The sequence below is a fragment of the Rutilus rutilus genome, assembly GCF_951802725.1.
Source record: "Rutilus rutilus genome assembly, chromosome: 16".
Lineage (NCBI taxonomy): Eukaryota > Metazoa > Chordata > Actinopteri > Cypriniformes > Leuciscidae > Rutilus > Rutilus rutilus.
Genome location: NC_140224.1, coordinates 35,736,191 through 35,761,644, shown reverse-complemented (window position 1 = coordinate 35,761,644; position 25,454 = coordinate 35,736,191). Strand labels below are relative to the sequence as shown.

General features: G+C 38.7%; 2 protein-coding genes across 2 annotated transcripts; both read right to left on the bottom strand.

Moving 5' to 3' along the window:
* Positions 1–2,620: 2,620 nt before the first annotated feature.
* ush1gb (Usher syndrome 1Gb (autosomal recessive)) lies at positions 2,621–10,071 on the bottom strand (the record flags this gene model as incomplete). Its single annotated transcript, XM_084435245.1, has 4 exons — positions 2,621–3,345; positions 4,057–4,632; positions 5,655–6,105; positions 9,908–10,071. The coding sequence occupies 4 exons, from the start codon at positions 10,069–10,071 to the stop codon at positions 3,061–3,063; spliced, it is 1,476 nt and encodes a 491-aa protein (XP_084291371.1). The 3' UTR covers positions 2,621–3,060.
* A 716-nt stretch (positions 10,072–10,787) lies between these two features.
* Positions 10,788–25,200, bottom strand: hid1b (HID1 domain containing b). Its single transcript, XM_084433945.1, has 19 exons — positions 25,000–25,200; positions 24,055–24,204; positions 23,031–23,201; positions 22,427–22,540; positions 21,352–21,458; positions 20,826–20,939; positions 20,481–20,751; positions 19,155–19,211; positions 18,867–19,007; positions 18,330–18,420; positions 17,914–18,065; positions 17,542–17,620; positions 17,293–17,457; positions 16,390–16,632; positions 15,076–15,224; positions 14,897–14,977; positions 14,697–14,788; positions 13,537–13,695; positions 10,788–11,292 (listed from the first exon to the last, which is right to left on the bottom strand). Exons 1-19 carry the CDS (start codon positions 25,063–25,065, stop codon positions 11,229–11,231), a joined length of 2,466 nt encoding a protein of 821 aa, XP_084290071.1. The 5' UTR covers positions 25,066–25,200; the 3' UTR covers positions 10,788–11,228.
* Positions 25,201–25,454: the final 254 nt, after the last annotated feature.

Sequence of the window (25,454 nt, the reverse complement as noted above, 5' to 3'; positions counted from 1 at the left end):
AATAATGTGACCACTTACACAAGAATGGGTTTAGAAAACATTAACACAGAAATTTGTTCTGCTCGTGTTTCGTGAACGAGTTAACATGTAAAAGCGAGTAAAACATACATTTGCATCCAGACAAGCATTGAACATACTACCATAAATGTGAGTCGGGACAGCAGTGTGTAGCTATACGTGTGTATGTACAGATGGAAATGGAGTGTGTTAGTATAGAAAGATAAAGTAACGAGAGTTATATCAGCTTTCAGTATGTCGGTCTCTCAAACCTGCTGCACACACACCCATAAATGAGCAGATAGCAGAGCAACACAGTATCCAGAACAAACATGTCACCCACTGAGCCAGAAGCTTTGACTGCGGTCGATCAATAGCAAACACAGAACCGTACAGTACATCAATGAAACTGTACAAACATCACATGACCAAGGAAGATATTTCACACACACCCAAACTCCAACCGTCTCTCAGCTGGAGTCAGTCAGTGTAGTATGCAATCATTATCATCCTCAGAATGCTGTAAATTGCCAACATACAGAAAATTTCCCATGAGTCAAACTGCAATGTGTTTTGGCTGGACATCGATGCTGTCCAAAGCTCCACGTACAGTATGTATGCACAATTATAAACATAATCCCAAATATAAAAAACATTGAATGCATATGAATTCAGTTCCAAAGTGCAAAAATTATATAATGTTTGCATATACAAGTCAAGTTTGGACACATCTGACTCAAAATTTAATTAATAATAAAAAAAACAATTTAACATAATCTGGGAAAATGTGGGAAACTAAAGCCCCGATATATGGATTTTTTGCTCCATCACTAGCAAATCTGTGTTAACATTGTCATATTTAAGCTGGGTTGTCATGTGGCAAGGTCTGACTTGAGTTGAAAATGCTAATTATTACTGCATATTACTCTAATTTACCTTAGTCTTAAAATACAGTATCCGTATGCATGACGAATCAGAGTGAATCAGGAACCACAGTGTCTTTGATGAACCTCAAGCTGGTAAGAGTTTATGCAAATTATACCACAAAACTAAAAGGGTATTTATAACCGCATGTAGACTTCAACCTCTTTGTGAGCGGGAAGCAGTGCTGGATAGAAAGTGATGTGCATGAGACCACATAGAAGACCTGTAGTTTTCCTCCCAGCCACAGGGAGGCAGTTGTTTCACTCACTCATGCACACACACACACACACGCACACGCACACGCACAATGGCTCAGTTCCAAATGCAGGTATAAGAAGCATTTTAAATAAGTGAATTGCATTGTGCAACCCATTATACTTCCGTAATGTCACACATTTCAAAATGAAACAGGATTTGTAATTAGAAGAGAAAAATGGAAATTGATTCGATCCTTCTGGTAGTGACTGAACAGGTTTTAGAGAGCGCATTGAATAACAGAATGTAGTCAGAACAAGTTGACTAAAACAGTGCATAAGTAGGGTTTGGCTATATTAATATTATTCAATAGCCTGCAGAGATGCTAGCAGAAAAACAAAGTAATTTCAGAGGAAGAGCAAGTTAATGTATTTTGCTTAGAAATACTAAGCCAAACACATTTTTTATTTGGAATAATATGAACACAAGATGCCTGTGAAATTATGTAAAATGCACCTTAAAGGGATGGTTCAGAGTAAAATCAACCTAGGGTCCATGACCTCGAGCCAAACACCCCCCAGAAGCCTTTTTCCCTTGGTTGAACATTTTTAAAGTTAGAGCTTATTTAGAGATATCAGCCGAATGACTTAGTACAGGCGCTAATGGATCCAAGGTTGTATCTCGTAAATTACCCCACTAATAATGCCCAGAATGGTACCAAACTTCTACAGTAGTACAAATAGGTTCTGTACTCATAAAACGAGGCATTGGAAAGTTTGTAAGTACATCAGGAGTTTATTTAAATAACACTTGCCTAACGGCTCATGCTACCGCTAACCCGGACGTCGAGGTCACTTCCGTGGTTTGGGAAAAGCACTGGCAGAAAGCGATGCATAAGGATTTAGTGTAACGACAAATTATTTTTTTTCTGAAGTGTTGACAACTTAGTGTTAACTAATAATTGTTGCAAACTGGTACTACCAACAAAATATTAGTGCACTCCTGGAACTGGGCGTCGTTACACTACATCCTTATGCATCGCTTTCTGCCAGGACTTTTACGTGCTTTTCCCAAATCACGGAAGTGACCTCGACGTCCGGGTTAGCGGTAGCATGAGCTGTCAGGCTAGTGTTATTTAAATAAACTCCTGATGTACTTACAAACTTTACAATGCCTCGTTTTATGAGTACAGAAACTATTTGTACTACTGTAGAAGTTTGGTACCATTCTGGGCATTATTAGTGGGGTAATTTACCAGATACAACCTTGGATCCATTAGCGCCTGCACTAAGCACATCCGGCTGATATTTCTAAATAAGCTCTAACTTTAATAATGTTCGACCAAGGGAAAAAAGGCTTCTGGGGGGGGGGGGGGGTGTTTCGCTCGAGGTCATGGTGCAAAGGACCCTAGGTTGATTTTACTCTGAACCATCCCTTTAAGACTGGGGATGCACATTTCATGAACAGGATCAATTGAGACATCATACTAGCTCCTGGCGAGAAGTGGTTCAAAAAAGTAGGCGTTGTAATTATCTTAGCATTATTATACTGCCTCCTAAAATACATTGCTTTGGCCAGATTCTCAGACAGCATCGCGTGTATCCTTTGCAGAGAAAGAAATCCTAGAATGCAACGAGCTCAGAGAAATAATACATCCAAAATGGTGGACAAGATGAGAGAAATGCTGGTTATAAAGTACTGATGAAAATACTCTAATTAAAATTGATTTACCTTTCCTGTCTGTATCATGTATCAGCTGGGAGTCAAGTCTCCCATGCACTTTGTGTGAGAAGCACTATTTGTGTACTGTGTTAAGTTGCTGCCAGTTAGGATACAGTTTAGCTAGGATGCTGCCTTAAAAAGCAGCCGCCTATGCAGGAAGCAAGGGAGTACACTAGGTTTTGGAACAGAGTCAATAACAGACACACACACACACACACTCTTTTACAGCATAGTGTCTTGCATGCCGTCAGCTCTGTTGATAGCATTGTTGCGTCTGTTGCACGCATCCAATAGTTTTTTGCGGGGTCCGAGTGGGATGTGGATGCTAATGAGGTCCTGCTCAGAGCACAACAGCAACGCCTCCAGGTCCATCTGCTCTCGATTGAAGATGGACAAGAAGTCACTCAGTCCCTGAGATGCCAGGAAAACTTCCAAAGGAGCCGATGATGGCTGTAGCTCGTCATCCTCCTCCTCCAAACCGAGGTCTCCTTCCTCCCATGGCAAATCCTACAGGACACCGCCAACATGAGAACTATCATTATAACTATCAAAGTCTCTGGACACCCACTTTTACTTAACAGGTTTGCATATTTTAGCTTAATAAGAAAAGCATAAAGTCAAGCATGCAGGCATGCAATCTCCATCAGCAACTATACTAAAATAGGGCCCTTTTCTGTTCCAGCATGAACACCATTTACAGGTCAATAAAGAAATTATTTTATAGTATGGAAGAATCTGAATGGCCTTTACATATCACCTGCCCAGAACCCCTCTGAACACATTTGGGATGAGTAGGAAATGCAGACTGAGTTATGTTACAAACATCCAGTGCCAGACTGCGTCTGATCGGGAGTAAATCCCTGCAGTCATGTTCCAACATTTAACGTAAAAGCTTCCTATAAGAGTGGAAGTTGTAACCAACTCCCTATTAATGCCCTTGGCACTGAAATTAAATGTTCAGAAAGCACATATGAGCATGGTTTTTGGAGACCCGGTTCTGGAGAGCCACTGTCCTGCAGAGTTTAGCTATTTCGCAAATCAAACACAGTCTCTCGGTTAGATTTGGGATGGAGCTAAACACTGCAGGATAGTGGACCTCCAAGACCGGAGCTGCCCATCCATGATGTAGTGCAAGTACAAGACAGTCAATAGTAAAAGTCTAGCTCAGGTGGTAGAACAAGTGGCATCCATATAGTACCTGCTGATTTTTGTTTGTACCTGCAAATTCCTCTCTTGAAGGCTCAATGAGCTGCCTATGCTGACTTCATCGAGACTGGGTGACCGTAGGGGCAATCTCCCTCGTAAGCGGACGTTCGGGGCTCGTCCCACTGGTTCACTCCCCACCACGCTACCCTCATTCCGGCCCATTCGAAACAGCCCATCAGTCACATAATTGCGACGGAATACCATGGTACCGAGTCCTGGGCGGTTGAACAAAGAATCCCGACCGGAATCCGTACTTATTTCGGAGTATGCAGCATCATATAGACCCGGATCACTGAGTGCGCGGGAAACAGTGTCTACCTCATCATCATCTTCATCTTCATCTTCCCTTATGTCCTGTTTACCAGAAAACATGTTACGGATGTTGAGTCGAGGATTGGACTGCTGGCGTGGGTTGACGTATGTACCCTGCTTCATGAACATGACGTCATTGCCCAGCTGAAGACCAGAGATCGAGCGAACACTCCTTCGACCGTCTTCGGAAATCTTGAACGTCCCATCACCTTGCTTCTTCTTCTCAAGACGCCGCAGAATCTTGGTCCGGCCTCTAGTTGTGGACTGAAGCGTTGCCTGTAAAGAGAAGTTTCTCATGGTAATTTTCTGTTATACTTCTCCCTGTATACAAACTTGTTAGCATTGCCGGTAACACTTTATTTGACAGTTTCCTTCTTACATATGTTACATGTACTTACCATAGTATTAACAGTAAATTATGCATAATTACATGCAACTAACCCTCAACCAAATCCTACCCTAACCCTATAGTAAGTACATGTAGTTGCTTAATATTACTCAGTACTTAAATATTTAATTACACTGTAATAATGACACCTTAAAATAGTGTAACCGCATTGCCTCACATACGTCACTAAGTCTCTAGTACTCCATTGAAAGACTATTGTTAGTCAACATGCACTGACGTCTGAAAGGCATTTTGCAACTCTAACTTGATGATTAGATGAAATAAGATGATTTATCCAAAGCAATGTACGGTAGTTTTATATCAGTGACATTTGCACAAAGGCCAATAAAGAAAACCACCTACCCTGAACCCCATTGAACACCTTTGGGATAATTTAAAAATGCAAACAAACATGAGTCAGGCTAATCTTATTGGTATCATACTACGCTCTTTTCAGGGGTGTCCTATACTGCTCACGGAGGGCCAATGTTCTCCAACCTGGACTTTTATTGTGATCTCAAAGCCTTTGATTAGATGGTTCAGGTGTGTTTGATTAGGATTGGAGCTCAACTTTGCAGCAAAGTGGCCCTCCGGAAGAAAGATTGGACACTCCTGCTATTATTGCTGGCTGAAACCACCCAGAATATTAGATAAATGAAAATGTAAGGTGTGGGGTATGAACCACATAGGAAGCTCTTTAGGATATTCTTTATGGTGCCAACCCTTTGGTACAGGTTTTGCAATGGGAGTGTGCTTATGACACTTCAAAATGCCAACTCACTAGGTTTTGGAACAGAATTTATAACTTGCATCTCCATACTGACCTAATGGTTGACTCCATTAAGCAAAGGATTTATGTTTGTGTTACTGGTTCGATGCCCCTTTGTACCCTTGTGTTCGGACACAGTACCTGTGAGTACGTCATGTTGGAGTCGAGAGTGTTGAACTGAGGGATCCTTCGGCTTAAGGTGCTGCTGAAACTGCTGTAACTCATCGTATCCGACGTGTCCATCGCAGCGCTCTCTCTCAAGAAATGCTTCTCCATGCGTTTGTGATGTTTGCGCTGAAGCTTTTCACAGTTCATAATGCGTTTCTCTGCATTACGGAAGGCACGGTCCTTCAATTTGCTCACCAGCTTGGGGTTGATGGTGATCTGTTTGGCGGCGATAGAGTCCAGATATCGAACACAGTCCATGTGGCCCCTAGAAGCTGCCATGTCCAGTGGCGTGTGGTAGTCATTGTCCAAACACCACACGTTGGTGCCAAATGACACCAGAAAGGACAGACAGTTCAGATGGCTGTTAGCTGCCGCCAGGTGAAGGGGAGTGTTTCCCCAAATATCACATTTGTCTGGATCTCCACTGTGGACCAAATAACAAAAGCAATAGTGGATTGGTTATGTCTAATTCTATTCTGCTGATTCTAACATAGTTTACATGGTCAAAATTAGTGGTTGATGGATATAGTTTTGTCAGTGACTGATACCAATACCATTATCTAAAGAGCAGGGTGGCTGATGGCCAATATTTAAGTAAGGGAGAATGTACATCCAGCCGGCTGTTATCGCAGAATAAACCCGACAGGGTGATCAGGATCAGATGATCTTGCATCACCCAAAAGGGGTTTATTCTGCGATAACAACCGGCTGGATGTACATTATCCCACTTATTATACGGCTACATACCACATAAGTAAATAATTAGATTGAAATATTGATCTGAATCAAAATATTTTATTAGCTCTTCCGTGGAGAGAGCAGTTGTGGCAAGTTCAAACTAGGAGGACATTTAAGGGATACGGTATACAGTCATACAACTTATTACATGGTATTTCACCACATAAATAATTATGGGGATAAAAGATATTGATATTGATTTGTTTTAAAATCGTACCTGTCTTATAATCAATTACAATGTACAAGACAATCATCGCAAAATGGCAACAGCTGAGTTTGTATGAAACAAGAGAGAGCGAGTCCGCGATACCAGATGTCAATTATATAACTGTGCACAAAATATTGATTTGAGTTTTAATATTTTATATGCTCACCAATCGCAAAACTTCCACGAGTAACTTGGAAGCATAAAGTGCCGACTTCAGTTACCCGGATGAACCTATGTTATCAGTTTTTACCGATTGTTATCGGGGGATAAACATACTGCTGGATGGCACGATTGACCAATCAGATTCAAGTATTCCACAGAGCCGCGGCGCGTAATAATGCAATTTAATAAAAGTTTCCTGGCCGAAATGGTTCTTGGCCAATGCTGAAAATGCTAATCTCAAAATTATCAAATTTCGGTCGATTAATTGGCCGATTACTAGTGTAAATATAGAGTGTGTGAATACACGTGTCTGTGCACATGTGCATGTTGGTGCATGAGTGCATGCATTCATGTTCTGTTATGTGGCAAGGTGTTAATCTAAATAAGTAACATGATGCTTTGAGCTCCACTTACCCCCTGTAACACACATGTACACACGCCTACACACATTATGCAAACTACCTTTGTGACTCACCTCTCGAAGTCATTAAAAACTGTGCACCATGTAATGCATTCATCATCACAGAAAGAGATCTGCAGTATTCATTACCAACCATACTTTTACAGACTTTCTTTCTGCTTGTTTCATGCATGAGACACAGTGTTGACAATTTAGTATAGGCGCAAAACCCAGTTAATTGTAAGTCAGTGTAACATTAACCAAGGGGGTCAAAATTATGTAGGCCTATGTTTTCCCTTAAGTCCAACATACCTTAGTTAATACAGATGAAATGATGCTGCATATATAATATGCTGTCTGCCCTCACCAAGGCCCATATAACCGCTCAGCGTTTTCTCTTTTAGTCTCAAAGTCTCATGCCTGCAAGAGTTTCTGCAGTACAAACGGCTACCACTCATTAGCAGAGACCAGCACAAACTATGCAAGGTTTTATGGGACCATGTGGGGTCACAGGATTGAAATGCAGAAAGCAAAAACGTGAAAGACTGAGGTGCATAATGGTCCTGACATTCAAGTTAAAGAACTGCCAACAGCCAGACAAACAGGAAGGTGGCAGAGGAATAGCCCTAATTCATTATGTTGACCTTTAACTGTGAACATTAACATCTTTCTCTCTGTCTGGCCATGTGTAAAAGTCCTCTCCATGAATGTGCACGAGGCCATGAACTCCTCTTAAAATCTCAAGCATTAAAACGTCCTGCACGTTACCAGGGCTGGAGCCCTGATGCTCACTTGGTCGATGCAGTCTGTTTTTGTCAATACCACTCGTACTTTTCAAGTAAAAGCCTTTTCAGCTATCAAGAAAATCTCTGTTCAAAATAATTTTTTTAAACACATTTTGGCCTTATTCAGCATAATGTTCATCTGTGCATCTAATAAAAAAAAAAAAAAAAAAATGTTGTAATAATTTTTCAAAATGTTAAACCTTGCTATGGAATGACTTTCCATTATGGATGAGATCTCCTCTCCAACAACCTGACTCTGTTTAATCATCTAATGCACACTTTTTTTAATAATCCAGTCTACTCCCGATGGATAAAATCTAGGGCTCGCCTTCATTGTTTAGTTAAATATCCTGTTTCATTCAGAAATGCGTTTTTTTGATGCATTCCACGGTATTCCATTAATATCACCTCAAAATCAGCACAGAAAATGCAAAAACATCTGGGCCTATACTCATCACATCCAAATAAAAGCTTACACTACAAAGTGATTCTCTCTCCTAAACACACACACTTTGGGAATCATGAACTCTAAATGCTGACTCAAACTGCATTGGTCTCTTCCTCTGAATGTGTTTCAGTAACAGATCTGATGGAGAACACTAATTAGAGAACAGTGAGGGTGTTCACAGAGCAGAACATTTAGCTTCCATTATTAACCTTGTCTTGAGATAAGAGCCAGGTTATTTAGATCTAATTACCTAATGACTTGAGAAACAATGCAATGTTACAGCTTTCTCCTAAAGCAAGTTCCTCCTAAAGAACAGTTCACAGAAAATTGAACATAATGTTATTATTCACTTTCCGTCATGATGTGTTGGTGCAGCCTGTTCCATATGTAAAAATCAGATTAACAGCATTATTTTGTGAACTATTCCTTTAAAAATATCAGTAAGACTGCCGAACGCTGCAGATGTCCATAACTAATTACAGTAAGCCTTTATCTGCAACTCATGCATGCAGAGTTCATTATTTATTATATAATATAGGCCTACTTTTAAACAGTAGTAAGACAAGACAAAAGACAAAAGCATAATTCAAGAGAGATGCATTATTCTCCTGGTGACCTTTATTTTAATTAGCCCAGAGCAGTAAATATGCAAATAAAACAATGCAGATATCCATCAGTGAGAGCGTCTGGGTTTAGGACTAAATGATCTCGGTGCAGATGTGATCCGATACAGGAGAACACAGAACAGCCATCCTGTTAATGAAACCGTATGAGCCAAAACATAACTAGACCTGAGAGGGCTGTATATCATATTAATTATTTTAAAAATGTATAAACTACCTTCTTCAAGTAGAATCATAGATATAAAGGGCTTAACAGACTGATGCTATTATCAAGTTCCACAAAGAACTTTTGGTTACACTTTATTTTAAACTGACTCAAATAAGTACTGAGTAAAATGAATTAACATGAAGTACATGTAGTAACGTGCAACTACGTCACCTTAAAATAAAGCGTTACTGAATTTTTTATTCTCTTTACAAATCCTTGTTTACTAAATGCTAAAAAACAATACTATTCAGCAGTACATAACAGAATAACACATCTTCTCTAAAAAATATTGCATTGTTGAGGGTCTCAGGGACCCCAGGCATTAAAAGTGAGTAAAGGAAAGAAATATTCACATGATTTTCAGACTGCTCTATATTAATATTGTATTTTTGCACAATGCATTTATTTTGATTTTTTTATTGCTGGAGTCAAACTGTTACTATACAAGATAACAGTCCAGTTCTGAAAGGAAATGCTTACAGTCTCAATAACAATTGCCTGCTGGAATTTGACTCAGCGAATATTACAAAAACAAAACAAATCTCTATTATTATTTTCTCGAAATTAACATTTTAAATTGAAAATGATGTTAAAAATAAATAAATGCATGAATAGTTATATACATTCTCCATAAATAATTCACGCATCACTGACCCTCGTGCCACCAGCAGTCTGAGCGCGTCCAGGTTGCCGTGGTGCGCGGCCCAGAGCGTCGGCGTCATCCCATCCTCATCCGGCGCGTTCAGATCTTTGCGCGTCGCGTCTCTCAGCAGGTGCAGGTGCCCGTCTCGAGCCGCCCGGTGGTATTTATCGTTCATGGCGGCGAATGAACCTCCACCCCGGCTCACGGACGTTCATCTGGCGTGTGTGTGTGTGTGTGTGTGAGAGTGTGTGTTGGCGAGATTTCACGTGCGCTTCTGGCGTCTCCACTCGAGCAACTGCATTCACGCTCGAGCGGTTGCTATGGGAGACCTCCGGAAAGGCCACGCCCACTTCCTCTAAGCGCACACCTGAGAGATGAGAAGTCACACCTGCGGTGACACATTCATGAAAATCACACTCTGCTAAATGCACGTTAGGAGAACAATCAATATTGATGCACGATATATAATACAATCATTTGACAGGAATGCCAATTATATTTAGATAAAATCAAACATGAGTAAATAACCTGCACACCTAGTGCAAAAGGACACTTTGCAATGTTGCTACTTCCTGAAATTTTCATCAAAAAGATCTATCTTATATTATTTGCATAAAATGTCATATTTATATAATCTTTTCATCTGGATTTTACTGTAAGCTATTAAGTTTGCCTTCATAACTTGCCCTGCCTCTGAAATGATCTAAGTACTTGTTATATAGAGACACTTTTTAATGTCCAATCATTAAATCATTAATAGTTTCTGACGGATTAAGTCTCATTCACCTTTTTCCCATTAAATATCCTGTATCATTCAGAGATTATATAATATTCTGTTCCATACTAATTTGAACAGGTTTCTCGATTTGCAAACAATAAACTGGACCAAATGGCATTAAAGAAAGTTTTTATAGTATTTCTATATATGCAGCATTCAGGTTTTCCAGCATTAAGTTTTTGCTTCAGTTTATATACAGAGTTCATTTACACACAGAACACTATTACAGTAAAAATAACATAAAAACCCCCAATATAAACACACACTCCTCTCGCTGTTCACGAGGTCAGAGACCTGAGGGTTGTGTGTCCGCTCTCATGGATCGACTCACAGCGGAAAATGAAACGGTGTCAAAAATAACAGAAGAGTTGGAATGAGCAGCATCAGTTTATTCATTCGTATATACTGTACAACACAAAAAACAAGGCAAGGAAAACTAAATCTTAAACTGCATTGAAATAAATTTTGGAGAAATAATGTGAAGTTAAATTCTCTGTTCCGAGTGAACGAAATGAAACTGAATCAATTCTGTTGAGTCGATTCTCTTGATGTCATTAAATTCTCTGGATCTCAAACAGCTTGACATCAGTGTCATACCAAATAGGAGGATCCACGTTACTAAAACAAGAAGAAAAAAAGAAACTTTTATTATGTTTTATGAGATGTTAGCCACATGTGAATACATTCAAAACATCACAAAAATGAGGGCTGTGCAACGATTAATCGCATCCAAAATAAAAGTGTGTGTGTGTGTATCGCATCCAAAATAAAAGTGTGTGTGTGTATATATATACACACACACACACACACACATAAACATATAATTTAATATAATTTACAATTCTTACATATATATACATGCATATGTGTATATTTATATATACAAAATAATTATACACAGTACACATACATAATTATATTATGTAAAACTTTTATTTTGGATGTGATTAATCGTTGCACAGCACTAAAAATATATATAATATAGATTATAGAAATGTTGAATTGACTATTTGTATTCATGCTCACATATTATGGCAAGCCGTTTTAACATTTAATCATTTAAACCGACTAGTCTCTATTTTCATGCTACTAGTACTTATTTTTTAGATACTAGTCTCTATTCCAGCTACAATTATGCAAGAATTTCTGGCCTCTAGAGGGCGCTACATTCCAAACAACAACAACGGCGTAGCTTGATGACGATGTGAAGGAGCGTGGAATGATGGGAACTGTCATTTTAAACTCCACCGTGGATGTAAATCAGTCAGACGGGTATCGAAAAATCATGTTCATGGATGAGGTTAAGTTTTATTTTTATAATGACATGCTTTTTGTGGCGAGGGGGGCGTGGTTCAGCGCGGTCTATAATGGGAGAGAGAAGAGACAAGTAGGTCAAGTGCAAATGACGAACACCTGTGTCTTATTGCTGTGATCCGCGTGGAGAGACCGCTTCTAAGCCGCGCGCTGGAACGAGAGAGAGACTGAAGAGAAAATTGGACGCAGAGAAAGAAAACCGGTGGATCCGAGCTCTCATTTTTGAACTGTTTTGTGCCGTCGCGGTTGCCACGGTGAATGCGCGTTGTGCACGACTTTTGTTTGTTTTGCTTTATTTTAATAAAGTACGAGTCCCAGTCACGCCGACCCCTGTCTTCTTCCTTCCTAACTCTTGAACCTCATCACACTTTTATTTCATTAAAATGAATTAACCGCAAGAAAAGTAAGGTTTAATACTAAATTGGTTATCATAGATGTTACTGTGTGTCGAATTCATTGTTGTGATAACGCTGCGCAGTTTTACGAGTTCTAAACAATTGTTGTAAAAGTACATTCGAACATACCCACATCATTGGCCAAAATACTGATTAATCTTTATGTATAACACATGCTATATTTATTTACATGGCCATAAACACCAGACGTGATAAACAATGTCAATAAACTAAACACAAATCTAAAGCAATAATACTTCCCTTACATAAACATAACTATTACCGAATGCTACGTTTGGAAAATATAAAATTAAGCATGCTTTGTCGACAGAACCAGCTGCAATCGGTAAAGAATAAATGTGTTCCATAACGACTGCAGGAAACAAGCTAACGTGTGTTGCTTGATAGACGCTACAACTACAACTTCCGCATTTGTCCAGGATCCAGGCAGTACGAGCGGAAACTGAGGGTAACGCGGATATGACGCAATTGACTGACGACTCCCAGCTCCCCCCTGCTCTAACGCCCCGTTTCCTTGGTTAAAATCGCAATTTTCTCACGATTTAAAAATAGTTGGAAACATTTGGGATATTGTAAGTAATCAACTTAACAAAATATATAACACTGGCCTTGAGATTATGGGATATTTTAATGCAAAATTCTTGCATATTGTACCTTTAAGTACTAGTCCTTATTCATTAGCTACTAGTGCTTATTCTTTAGGTACTAGTACTTATTCAATAGATACTAGTACTTATTCATTAGATACTAGTTCTTATTTATTAGATACTAGTACTTATTCATTAGTTACTAGTACGTATTATTAGATACTAGTACTTATTCATTAGATACTAGTACTTATTCCAATAGTGACTAGTAACTATTCTTTTGTTACTAGTAACAATTATTTATTTTTTTGCCATTGACTTCTATGGGGATCTGTCATTCAGATATCAACTATTCAGTTCTGACTAGTATGTATTCCAATTGTGACTAGTACATATATATTAGATACTAGTAGTTATTTATTAGGTACTAGTACTTATTTTTTAGATACTAGTACTAGTCGGTTGAAATGATTAAATGTTAAAACGGCTTGCCATACATGTATTCCTTCTCTGTCCTGTAGAGGGAGACGGAGAGCAGAACTCACCGTAAGTAGATGATGCCCCACATGTAGGTGCGGAACCACAGAGCCGTGCCCTCGTTGGCCTGGTACTTGCGGATGAGGATGGGATGAGGGACCGGGAGCAAACCCACCAGAGTCCCGTGCTGCAGGAACTTCAGGATCTCAGACTCATCCGTCAAACCTCTACGAGAACAACAAGAGTCTCTCAGTCAAGAGAGTGCAGTGGGGATGACGTATTGTTGAAGGCCAAAACCCAGAAACAAGTTAGCATTTTAACACTTCTGTTTCCATCGTCCCGAATCAGTGGGTTTTTGGTTAAATGCCACTATAAACTATGAGATCACATTGGAAATCTGTTCTTTAAACCTGGCCATAGCACTGTGAAACGATATGAGCAATATATCAGATTCTGCACTATTTCTATAAAACTGATTAAATGTATGATGATTTTTGGAACATCATGCGGGAGATCATGATGTGGTTGTGTGTGTGTGAATGAGAGTGTGTTAGTGTGAGTGAGAGTGTGTGTGCATCTGTGTGAATGTGTATGTGTGAGTGTGTCTGTATATGTGTGTGAGTGAGTGTATGCATGTGTGTGTATGTGTGCGACTGAGTGTGTTCATGTGCGAGTGTGTCTGTATATGTGTGCGAGTGTGAGTATGTGTGCATCTGTGTGAGTGTGTCTGTGTGAGTGTGTATGTGTGAGTGAGTGTGTCTGTATATGTGTGTGAGTGTGAGTATGTGTGCATCTGTGTGAGTGTGTCTGTATATGTGTTTGAGTGAGTGTATGCATGTGTGTGTGTATGTGTGCAACTGAGTGTGTTCATGTGTCCATGTGCGAGTGTGTCTGTATATGTGTGTGAATGTGTGTATGTGTGCGAGTGTCTGTATATGTGTGAGTGTGCATGTGTGAGTGCGTGTGTGCGAGTCTGAGTGTATGTGTGTGAGTGTGTGTGTGTGTGCGTATGTGTGCGTGCGTGCGTGTGTGCATGTGTGTGAGTGTGTATGTGTGCATGTGTGAGTGTGCGTATGTGTGAGAGTGCGTGTGTGCGAGTCTGAGTGTATGTGTGAGTGTGCTTGTGTGTGTGTATATATATATATATATATATATATATATATATATATATATATATATATATATATATATATATATATATATAAATATATATGTGTGCGTGTCTCACCTGTCTATGCAGATTTTCTCCACCTGAGGCACCAGCACCTGCAGGAGTCTCATTATAGTCTGCAGAGGAAGTTTACTCTTCCAGGAGAGGACCTGATAGAAAGCATGAACAGATTGATAAACTCATTGGATGTGAGTGTTTTGTAGTGTTACTCGAGGTCCTCACAAGCACTGGTCTGTAACTGAGGTTTCATGACTCACCCAGTCCGGAGCAGGAGTCCAGTCTGATGAAGACGACACGCTTTTCTGACTCTTCAGATCACAATCCTCACTTAACGAATTCTAAAAAAAAACAAAAAAAAACAACAACATATTTTATTGATCTAAACAGAAGAAATAAACAAATATTAAATGCCAGAGGTCATCAAGCGATGCTGTACCTTGTCATCTTCACCTGAAGTCGCTTCAGCGTCTCTGACTGGTGTCTCAGAGCTGCGATCTGATTGGCTGAGAGGCGAGTCAGTGTTCTGCAGTAACAGTGTAGATCCATCCTCAGAAACCTGCGACGCTTCTGTTAGTTTATCGATGCCTGCAACATAATGAACCAACTCATTTTTTGATGCCATGTCTTCAGTAAAGAGATCTTCAGTTAACAAAAAAAAATAATTTGTAAATTGACTAAATTTCTAAAATACATTCAGGTGATACTTTTTTAAACGCAGTTAAACATCTCTCTGAAAACAAGTATATCGATTTACTTTTGAAAACAATGAAGTGCAGTAAAACATGTTTAACGGTCATTCGAGTTATGACAAGGAAGATGGTGGTTCTTCACCTTTCAATAAATATCAATATGAATAAATATGAATCTTGAATGACCTGAACAGCAGCTAGTAGAAACAACATGATCATTCCTATATTTGAACAAAAATTTTTCGTGGCATTCATCCCGTTCAATCTGCCACTTGTTATTATTATCAGAGTTTATAACTGTGACAGACTTTTGCTCATGCATTTCAGAATGACAAAATTTAAGATGGTGTGAGATAAGATTGGAGAACTGGACTAACCGGTGGACCAATCACACGAGTGTTTTGATGAGCATCAAGTAAATGTGTTTCCATCGTACTTGGTACTGTACATACATGTCTTGTTACCTGCAAGATTTTATGTGCATTTTGCAGTTTGCATCCATCATATTTTTATGCAATATCCCTAAATTCTCTTAAAAACATATGGATGGAAACAACAACTTAACGGTTGTTACTAACGACATCCTTATGCATCGCTTTCTGCCAGGACTTTTACGTGCTGTTCCCAAACCAGTAAAGTGACGTCGACGTCCGGGTTAGCGGTAGCATGAGCCGTCAGGCTAGTGTTATTTAAAAAAACTCCTGATGTACTTAACTTTCCAATGCCTCGTTTTATGAGTACAGAACCTATTTGTACTACTGTAGAAGTTTGGACTACTGGGGGTGTTTGGCTCGAGGTCATGGTGCAAAGGACCCTAGGTTGATTTTACTCTGAACCATCCCTTTAATAGTCAGGGGTGGAAAACTCTTCAACCCTATTTAAACGCATCAGATCCAGCTGATCAGGTCCTTCAGGATTATTTGAAAACTACAGGTTTGTGTGTTGTAGCAGGTTTGGGACTAAACGCTGTATAGGACTGTGGCCATCCAGGGGTTTGACAACCCGAGTCTACATACCGAGGGCAACTGTGTGTATACATATAGATGAAGTGTGTTACATACGTGGCGTGGCCTTCAAGCTTGCGTTCAGAGTGCCCGTTTGCACTGGTGTGGTTTTATATGGTTTCTCACTGCAGGTGGCGCTGTAGGCGTTGTTGGTCTCCATGAAGACGGCATTATGGGTGCTGTTGCTCCGGCTTTTCCTCTGCAGAGCTTTCTGGATTGAGTTGGCGTCTGTAGGCAGGTTAGCCAGCTGGTGGAAGAGGTTGCGCTTGCGGATGATGCCGTACACCAGGTTAAAGTTACCTGATTATACAGATGAATACAAATGCATGAGACGTAAATTACAATCGTCATGCTTTTGAACACATTCTCCTTAAATATGTCATTCTATCCACCGATTTTGCAACATGGAAGGAAGCGATTTACTTTTACTGACTTGAGCTGAATAATGTCTTTAAGAGCTGCTTTACAGCATAAATTTAATTTCTCATATTTTCTATTATTTTCCTGTTTATGACTGTGAAGCTGCTTTGAAACAGTATTGTATAAAGCGCTGTAGAAATAAAAGGTGACTTGACTTTTAATGTGCAAGACTTCTGATTTATTAGTGCCAACTAGAAGAAAAGTGCAGTAAATGGTAAAACTATTTTGCAACATGAAGCAAAACAGACAGTTTTCATTTGTACAAGTAAAACTGGAAACAAATGACTATGGAAGGCTCACAATGCATCTGCTCAACGTTAAAAATAAGGTGGATACCAAAAAATAAAAATAAATCAGGGTTGCAAAGAAAAAAAAAAAAAGTGTAACAAGGCTTGCTGTAGAAAGTATGCTATATGCTAAAATGATTTGCATTCAATAATTAGACTTTTGTCACTTCCACTTTTTTATGTTAATAGTCATTTAAATGCAGAACTGGTCAAGACTGCATTTACAACAGCGACGCAGCTTCAGAACGCTCACCATCGAACTGGTACTGAATGACGTTGTTAAAAACTTCTAGCAAGAAGAAAACCAGGTGGTGGTTAGCAGGTGAGAAGAACAGGAACCAGGTGTTGGAGAAAACCTCCAGCAGGTGCAGTAGTTTGTTGGCCGCTACCATAGACAGACTCTTCAGGTAAGGAGACACTGAAACAACAGCAGCAACGATCCATCAGGAAATGAAACAATCTCTCAAAAAACATATGCTTTTCTCTGAGCAAATGCACTCACCATTGACTATAACAGTGAGAAGACAATCATACAGGGGCTGCAATCGCTGATGGCCACTGGTGATGATCTTATGGAAAACCTGTCGATCAAAGGAACAATTCAATTCAGTTCATACATCTCATTAGCTTATCTTCATCAAGGATGCACTTCTTAGAAATAATTATGATGCACTAAGTTTCAAAATGCACGTGCAAATGAGATTTGAGAGCTAATCGAAGGACAAGTTAAACCTGTGAATAAAACACAAATAGTGAAAAAAACAATCAAACAAATAATTTGGACGACTGTTATGATGTTTTTATTGTATTGCTTTGAGGCTTTTAAACCATCTTCAATAGCAAAGGCAGATGCATGTCTCTGTGTTTCTCTCACCACTATCAGCAGGTCGGCGTGAGTCCCAGCGAACACTGAAATATCCATTGGCACACGCACACAGTACGGCTTATTCAGACGCACCCCAAAATTCCTCTCTCCGCTTAACAGCAACAAGATGAACACGCCGATATGCACCAGACCGACACGTGCTGCGAACACATGCATATGAACACTGACTAGATGCCTAGATTTTACACATCCACACTTTATAAAATAAGACACATCAAAAATGGGCAATTCATTTGATTAGATCAGAAACATGATAAAATAAGAAAGTACTCATAAATTTATTTCAAACCATCATATTATTTAACAAAAAAAAAAAAAAAGTGTTTCTCAATGTACAGTAGAAGGGTAAAATACATGGGTGGATTTATGTTGTACGTGTAACACCGGATGCATCAGATACTCACACTGATTGGCACGAGCGTCATTCAGATAGAACAGAATTGGCACCAGAATATCCAGCACATCACTGCTCTTCAACACGTAGAACAGGAACTTCTGAAACACAGAGATGAAGAAGTGTCAAGGTCTGAACTGTACAGGTATATAAATGCAGTTTCTGGAAGCACAGAGCTGAAAAAGTATTTAAAACACTATTAAATGTAAAAGAACTTCTAAAAGTAAAAACATCTGAAGAACAGAGCAAAGCCATGCCGTGCCAGTAGTCTTGAATTTTTAGACTAATTACACGAGTTAAATAAATGAAAATTTATTTTATTTCATATTTGGTTTTATTTTAAATAATGTATTTTACTTTGTTTTATTTTGAATAATTTTTTTTTTTTTTTTCATACTTTATTTCATTTTGTATATCATTTGAATTAAATAAAAATAAATAATTTTTTTTTATAAAAAATAAAATAAAATAAAAGAATAAAATAAAATAAAATAAAATAAAATAAAATAAAATAAAATAAAATAAAATAAAATAAAATAGGCGGCACCTTGTTGAGGTCACAGAGTTTCCAGAAAAGCACCAGCAGCTCCTGATCAAACTGGATCTTCTTGCAGGAATGGGGCAGGTACGTCTGCATCAGGGGGTTATTGAGCAGCCGGCCGATTCCTCGCAAGATGAAATGAAAATCCTACAGGCAAAAAAAAGATGCATTTAGAAATATAGTATTATTCTTCCAATGAAGCATTATTATTATTATTATTATAAAGGTAATGTGTGAGAATACTGATCATATGTAAGGTAGGATGGGGTTGTGAAGTGTTTATGCGTGTCTCACCTCTTCTCTATGAATTCGAGACAGGTAGTTTACAAACAGGTTTTCGCCTCTTGTAACCTGAAACATATCATTTAGTAAAATCTGATCCTCAAGTGGAGCGTCTGAAATACTCAACTATCATAATACCAGACACATGTTCTCTTTCAAAACCCAGCAGGCCGCTTAGACAGCATTCTTGGGAATCACAGACATGCTTTGTTTCGGGCTCAAATGTACTGAAAATTATACCGCCTTAATTTACCACTGCCAGGGGAATATTTTCACATTAGATGTAGGATGCCTATCAGCGAAACGTCAATTATAACGGTTTTATTCAGCACTCAATAAAAAAAAAAGCTACTATTTAAACAGATATTTGTATTTACAATGCATAGTTTGTGCTTACAGTTTAACGCATGTTTAATTCATAAAGTGGCATTCAGTTATCACCTAGCAAATAGTTATTTCTGCATTGCATTTCACTTATTTTTATCTTAACTTCTGGGAGGTCATTAAAGTTGACATTACTTGTGATTATATTGCCTCATAAATAGTTAACTGCATTATTGCAGTAAAGTTGGAAAATTAAATCCAAATGTATCTGCATGCATACAAAATACTCTGTATATCAAATCTCAGCTGGTTGATTGCTTGTATCATCCCAAAATGTAACTATATTATCACCCAATTCTTATCTGTTAAATGTGACTAAGGCATGTAGATATTAAGATATCACAAACATTAACATCATGATTTTCGGCAAAGCTGCTTTGAAAATGTGCATTGTAAAAAACACTATACAAATACATTTTATTTGACATGGCATGTAGGCCTGTCACACTTATTGATTAATCATTTGATTGTGGTGATTCGATCTAAATCACAATTATTTGAGATAACTGCAATAATTTGCTGGTTGTAAATGGTTGTAAAATACATAAAGATAGTCAAAAGTCTTTCAGGTTTGTGGGTTTAATAATCAGACTGCATCATATTATAATGTAGGATATTATAATTAATTATATAAATACAAATTTTCAGAGCATTAAAGGGCCTATTTTATTACATTTCCAAGTAAAATAAATAAATGTATGAGGCTTCAACTGTAAGTGACATGAACAAAACTGAAAAAACAAATCGCAATTATTCGTATGACAATTACTCGTCAGCATGATCGTTACAGGCCTAATGGTACATCACGCATTGCTTTTACTAATGTAGTAGGTCATTATCCACACATAAAGAAAAATCACATACTATACACAACAACAAACATAGATATTTCATACATCACACATACTAGCATGCTGTTCTGAACACAGCCATAGACCACGTGTGTGTCGTTACCTTGCATCCTTCAGTCGTTGTGTTCTTGTTGTAATCGGCAGAGCCGGTGTCAGTGTTCGTGCTCGGGTTCGGGTTCGGGTTCAGGCTGGCGTTTGTGTTAGTGCCATCGACAAGCTCTTGCTCCAGTGAGACGATCAGAGTCTGCAGGGCCAGCTCAGCTAGCGCCCCCCGCTGGTCAGAGAACATCAGGTGATTGTACGGGATACCGTACCCGACAGGATCATACGCGCACACCACGTTAAGAAGAGAGGTGAAGAGCGGCAGGGCATGTCTGAGACAGAGAGAGCAGACTTTAATTGTGATGTAGCACAACCAATGAGAATAAATGAACGCTTATGTGGTTACCGGTTTTCTCTAGAGCAAAAGAACGAGACCCATGGGTTGAGTGCGTGCGTGTCAGATGGAGACTGATAGATTTCTTCAGAGAAACATGTCAACAAAAGCTTCAACAACTCTGCCCTGAGAGAGAGAGAGAGAGAGAGAGAGAGAAACAGAAACACAGAGGTCATTTAATTGATCATTAATGACAGTTAAGATTTATAATGTTAAAAAAGATTTTGCTCTTTTGAACGTTCTATTCATCAAAGAATCCCGAATAAAAAAAATGGCATCACTGTTTCCACAAAAATATAAAGCAGCACAAATGTTTTCAGCATTGATAATAAGCAGCAAATCATCATATTAGAATGATTTCTGGAGGATCATGTGACACTGAAGACTGGAGTAATGATGCTGAAAATTCAGCTTTCATCACAGGAATAAATGACAGTTTAAAATAGTAATAATAGTTCACAATATTATTGTTTCTGCTGTATTTTTGATCAGATGAAAGCAGCCGAGGTGGCCGGTGTGAAGTGGGCCGATCTCTGACCTGTTGGAATCATAGGTGTGATTGAGAGGCGGAGTCTGAGCAAAGCCAACGCCAGCTTCCCAGATGAACTCACAGCTGTCTATAGACTGGATATCAGCAGCACCATCCTACACACACACACACACACACACACACACACACACACACACACACACACACACACACACACACACACACACACACACAATATAAATATTTATAAACATATATATTATAGAGAGAGAGCCTGCAAGGTTATACATTGAAACAAATAGGTGTAGGATTTACTCTGAAACAATGAGCACTTCTGAGGAAATCTAATTATTGGGTTTGACATATATATACATGAAGAGTTGAGATGCAAAAGCCTGTAAGTGCCATCTGAAAATTTCTTCTAGAATGGTCATTTTTATCAAGCTCGTATATTTAAGTTCAGTAATTTCACTTAAATGACAATTAATAGGTAATTTGCATTGTGAAATTACTGAACTTAAATATACGAGCTTGATAAAAATGACCATTCTAGAAGAAATTTTCAGATGGCACTTAGAGGTGCCATATTTATATATATATATATATATTTTTCGAAATAATACTTTTTTTTGTGATAAAATAGTCAATATTACAAATCTTTTGTAAAAACAAGTACTAAATATTAAATGTTTCAATTTGCAAGTCATGTGACATTAGAGCACCGTGAACATGCAAATGTATGGTCAGATTATTGAACTAGTAACTTAAAATCTCAGGGGTACATCAAGTTAATATTTAATGCGAAAAATGCTGATAAAATGTTTGTGAATCACGCAGAAAAACAAACATACTGCTGAAATCTTTACACTAAATGCACTGTAAGTTGCTTAGGATAAAAGCAAATCTGCCAAATGCATAAATCGTAAGTGTCTACAGACTTCTTTAGAGTCGTCTGTGCAACCTTGGAGACTGCCGTGCCATTCTTATTTAAAAGAGTGACCATTTTGTTGAATGGTGGCTTACAGTCTCATTATTAAAACAAAAACTGCTGCTGGTCACTTCTACATCAGCAGGAGGTTCTTGGCCAGAATAAGTAATGATGGATGGATGGAGAGGGTCATACCGCAGTGGTCCTGCAGTGGCTCTCGACAGTGAAGTCTGGACAGAAGAGCAGATCAGAGACAGCCGTGAGGAGAGACTCCGCCAACGGCCGGGTGGATTCGTCATCGCTTTCATCCTGCGGCAACAAAATCTGTCAGTCTACAACTCATGCTTTTAATCACAAACGCACTAAATTAATTCATGTTATTTTTCCAAACAGTACTCGGAAACAAGCTCGTCTAACCAGTGTTTGAGGAGCTACTGGCTTTCTGAAGAGTTTCATATACACAATCACATCATCAATACACTCATTCTGCTCCCTTCATCTCTTTAATCACAGGATATTTAATACGCCGTCGTTCTTTGAGGCTGTCACAATCAGAGCAGTGTTCAGGCTGGTAACAGGAGACCGTAAAAATGCACTGGAGAACAAACTCTCACACACACGCACGCAGCTCATGCTTTAAAGTTCATGCAAGGCAAAGGTTTTTAGTGCTTCTTCTTAAAACCTGCGTGCACAGCTCATGCACGCTCTGGGAGGGTGTGCACTGCAGAATCAACCATTTGAAGAACTTTATTAATCACACAGAAAGCAATGATGAGAAATCCCTCAGTGAAATACTCACAACAGACTTGCCCACTTTTGGCACGGTGGACCAGAAGAAACCACGCCAGTCTGCATCCTCAAAGATGTACGGCAGAATCCGAGTCAACAGACGAGTGCAGCTCAGTACAGTCTGTCTGTCTCTCTCACACACACAGCCCGAGTCTGCGTTCAACACGAGCCTTTCCACCGCCTGCAAAACACACACACACACACACACACACACACACACACACACACACACACACACACACACACACACACACACACACACACACACACACACACACACACACACACACACACACACACACACACACACAGACACACTTTGAAGCTAAAGTAATGATTAGTTCTTAAATATATTTGAATTTATACCTCATGACTGCTCAAAAATAGTCCAAATTTGGGAAACCTACATATTAAGAAACCATCATTAATATTATTCTGGAATACATTTATTTTACGCGCATAAACTTTAACTTTTAGATGAAAAAAATCCACAACTTTTCATGCTACAGTGGTTCATTAATATGCATGCATAGTCAACAAAATTCCCAAAGTGTGAGATATGGGAAAGACAAAAAAAAAATATACGACATAACATACGAGTCATGCATAACATTATGAGTTAAGCCTCAGTTGATACCTGGGTCAAAATGGACCCGAATGCAAAAAGTGGTGAAGAACAGTATGCGACAAAAGTAAAGTAGTATGTCCAAATTCACAGAACTCATAAAAAAGTAGGCTAAAAGTACACGGATGACCTACTACTTCCGGCGAGACTGTGCATACGATGGACTCTTTAATATCCCATGAGGCCACGGGAGAGGATTTGTGAATGGCAGTGAAGCGACGCAACTGATGCTGGTAGGTTACATGATAATCGCAGCATGGCGAATGTAGTACGTCCGAATTACATTCATACTACACACATGCATACTATATAGAACATACTTTTTTTTTAGTGGTTGTTAAGTAATTACTTATTTTTAATAAGTACCTACTCAAGAGAGTATGCGATTTCAAACGCAGCCATAATTTACCTTGAAACAGAGGGTTGCCAGATTGGACGGAGACTCCTCTCTCACCGCACGGATCTCAGCCGCAGGAACTAGAGCAAAAATATCCTGCGCCGTCAAGTTGACGTCAGTCCAGAATTGGTCCCAGAACACATCATCAGAGGCCTCTACGGGCTGTAAAAATCACACACGGGACAATTTTCATAAGTTAAAATGAATAAAAGCACAACCATTCAATAAAAGTTTTGAGATGGGATTTAGTGACACTGTCTGTGGACATCTTCCCTTATACCTTTTTCCCATTACAGTAAGTACATCTTGCCCTTTAATTCTCATTAAAATCATTAAAAAAACAAAAGCAAATTAAATGCAAAGCATGTTAATGGCCCTGAATTCTTCATTTTCTTTATTCAATATATATATATATATATATATTTTATTTGTTTATAGAATATAATATAGCCTAATAATACTTTTCCTCACCAGTCTTTGTTACAGGACAATGTAGATTATTATTTTAAATCCTTTACAAACAAGGCGTTTTTTTTAAAGTGGGAAAATGTAAACAAAGCATCAGCTTCACCTTAAATGACCATCACCTGTAAAAACTCACTAAGAAACGACAACAACAGAACTGAATATGTAATAAAAACATACACAGCTGTCATATCTATATACATTTTCTGATTCTCTCTCGTTTCGTTTCTGTGCATAATTTTTAATCATTTGACATAAAACTATAGAATTAGGATTTAAAAACCTAACATTTAATATTAAACCAAAGCTTAAATTTCCAAACGGGTGTATACAGTTTAAGAATATGAGATAATAAGAAAAAGACATCAAGCGATAGTATTCCATCTGTTACACTTTAACAGCGTTTTGGAACATTTTTAACTCTACACAAACATTTATAAAAGTCATAGTTATACAAAAGTTATAAAATGCCAAATAAAAAGTAAACTTGACCTGTGTTTTGGTAGTAAGTTGAATCACCGCTTTTCTGAAGTGCAGTTTGGAGTCTGAATTACCCATCTCACTCCGATCTGTCCACCGCGCACCTGTGGCGCAGGTGATCACGACGCCAAATTACCAATCCTACTACAGCAAAGGTTTAACTCATGAATATTGATTACGCCATGATGACGTTGACGTTAATCTGGCTGGAGCATCCAATCATATAATGTATTCATATTTGAGCGCCAAGTAGGATTCGTTGATTCGCCAGCTGCCTGGCGCCCATTTCATCCTTTATCCAATCAGTTTGATCATCTGAGGTAACTTTACGCCACGTCATGAATATACATGAGGCACGTTTAACCCATAGGACTCGTTTGTTTCTGACCAGGATGCAAGCATGATTGGTTTCCGGGTGTGTTAAGTACATATTTGCTCAAAGATTACTCTTTAAAAGTCGTGTGGCT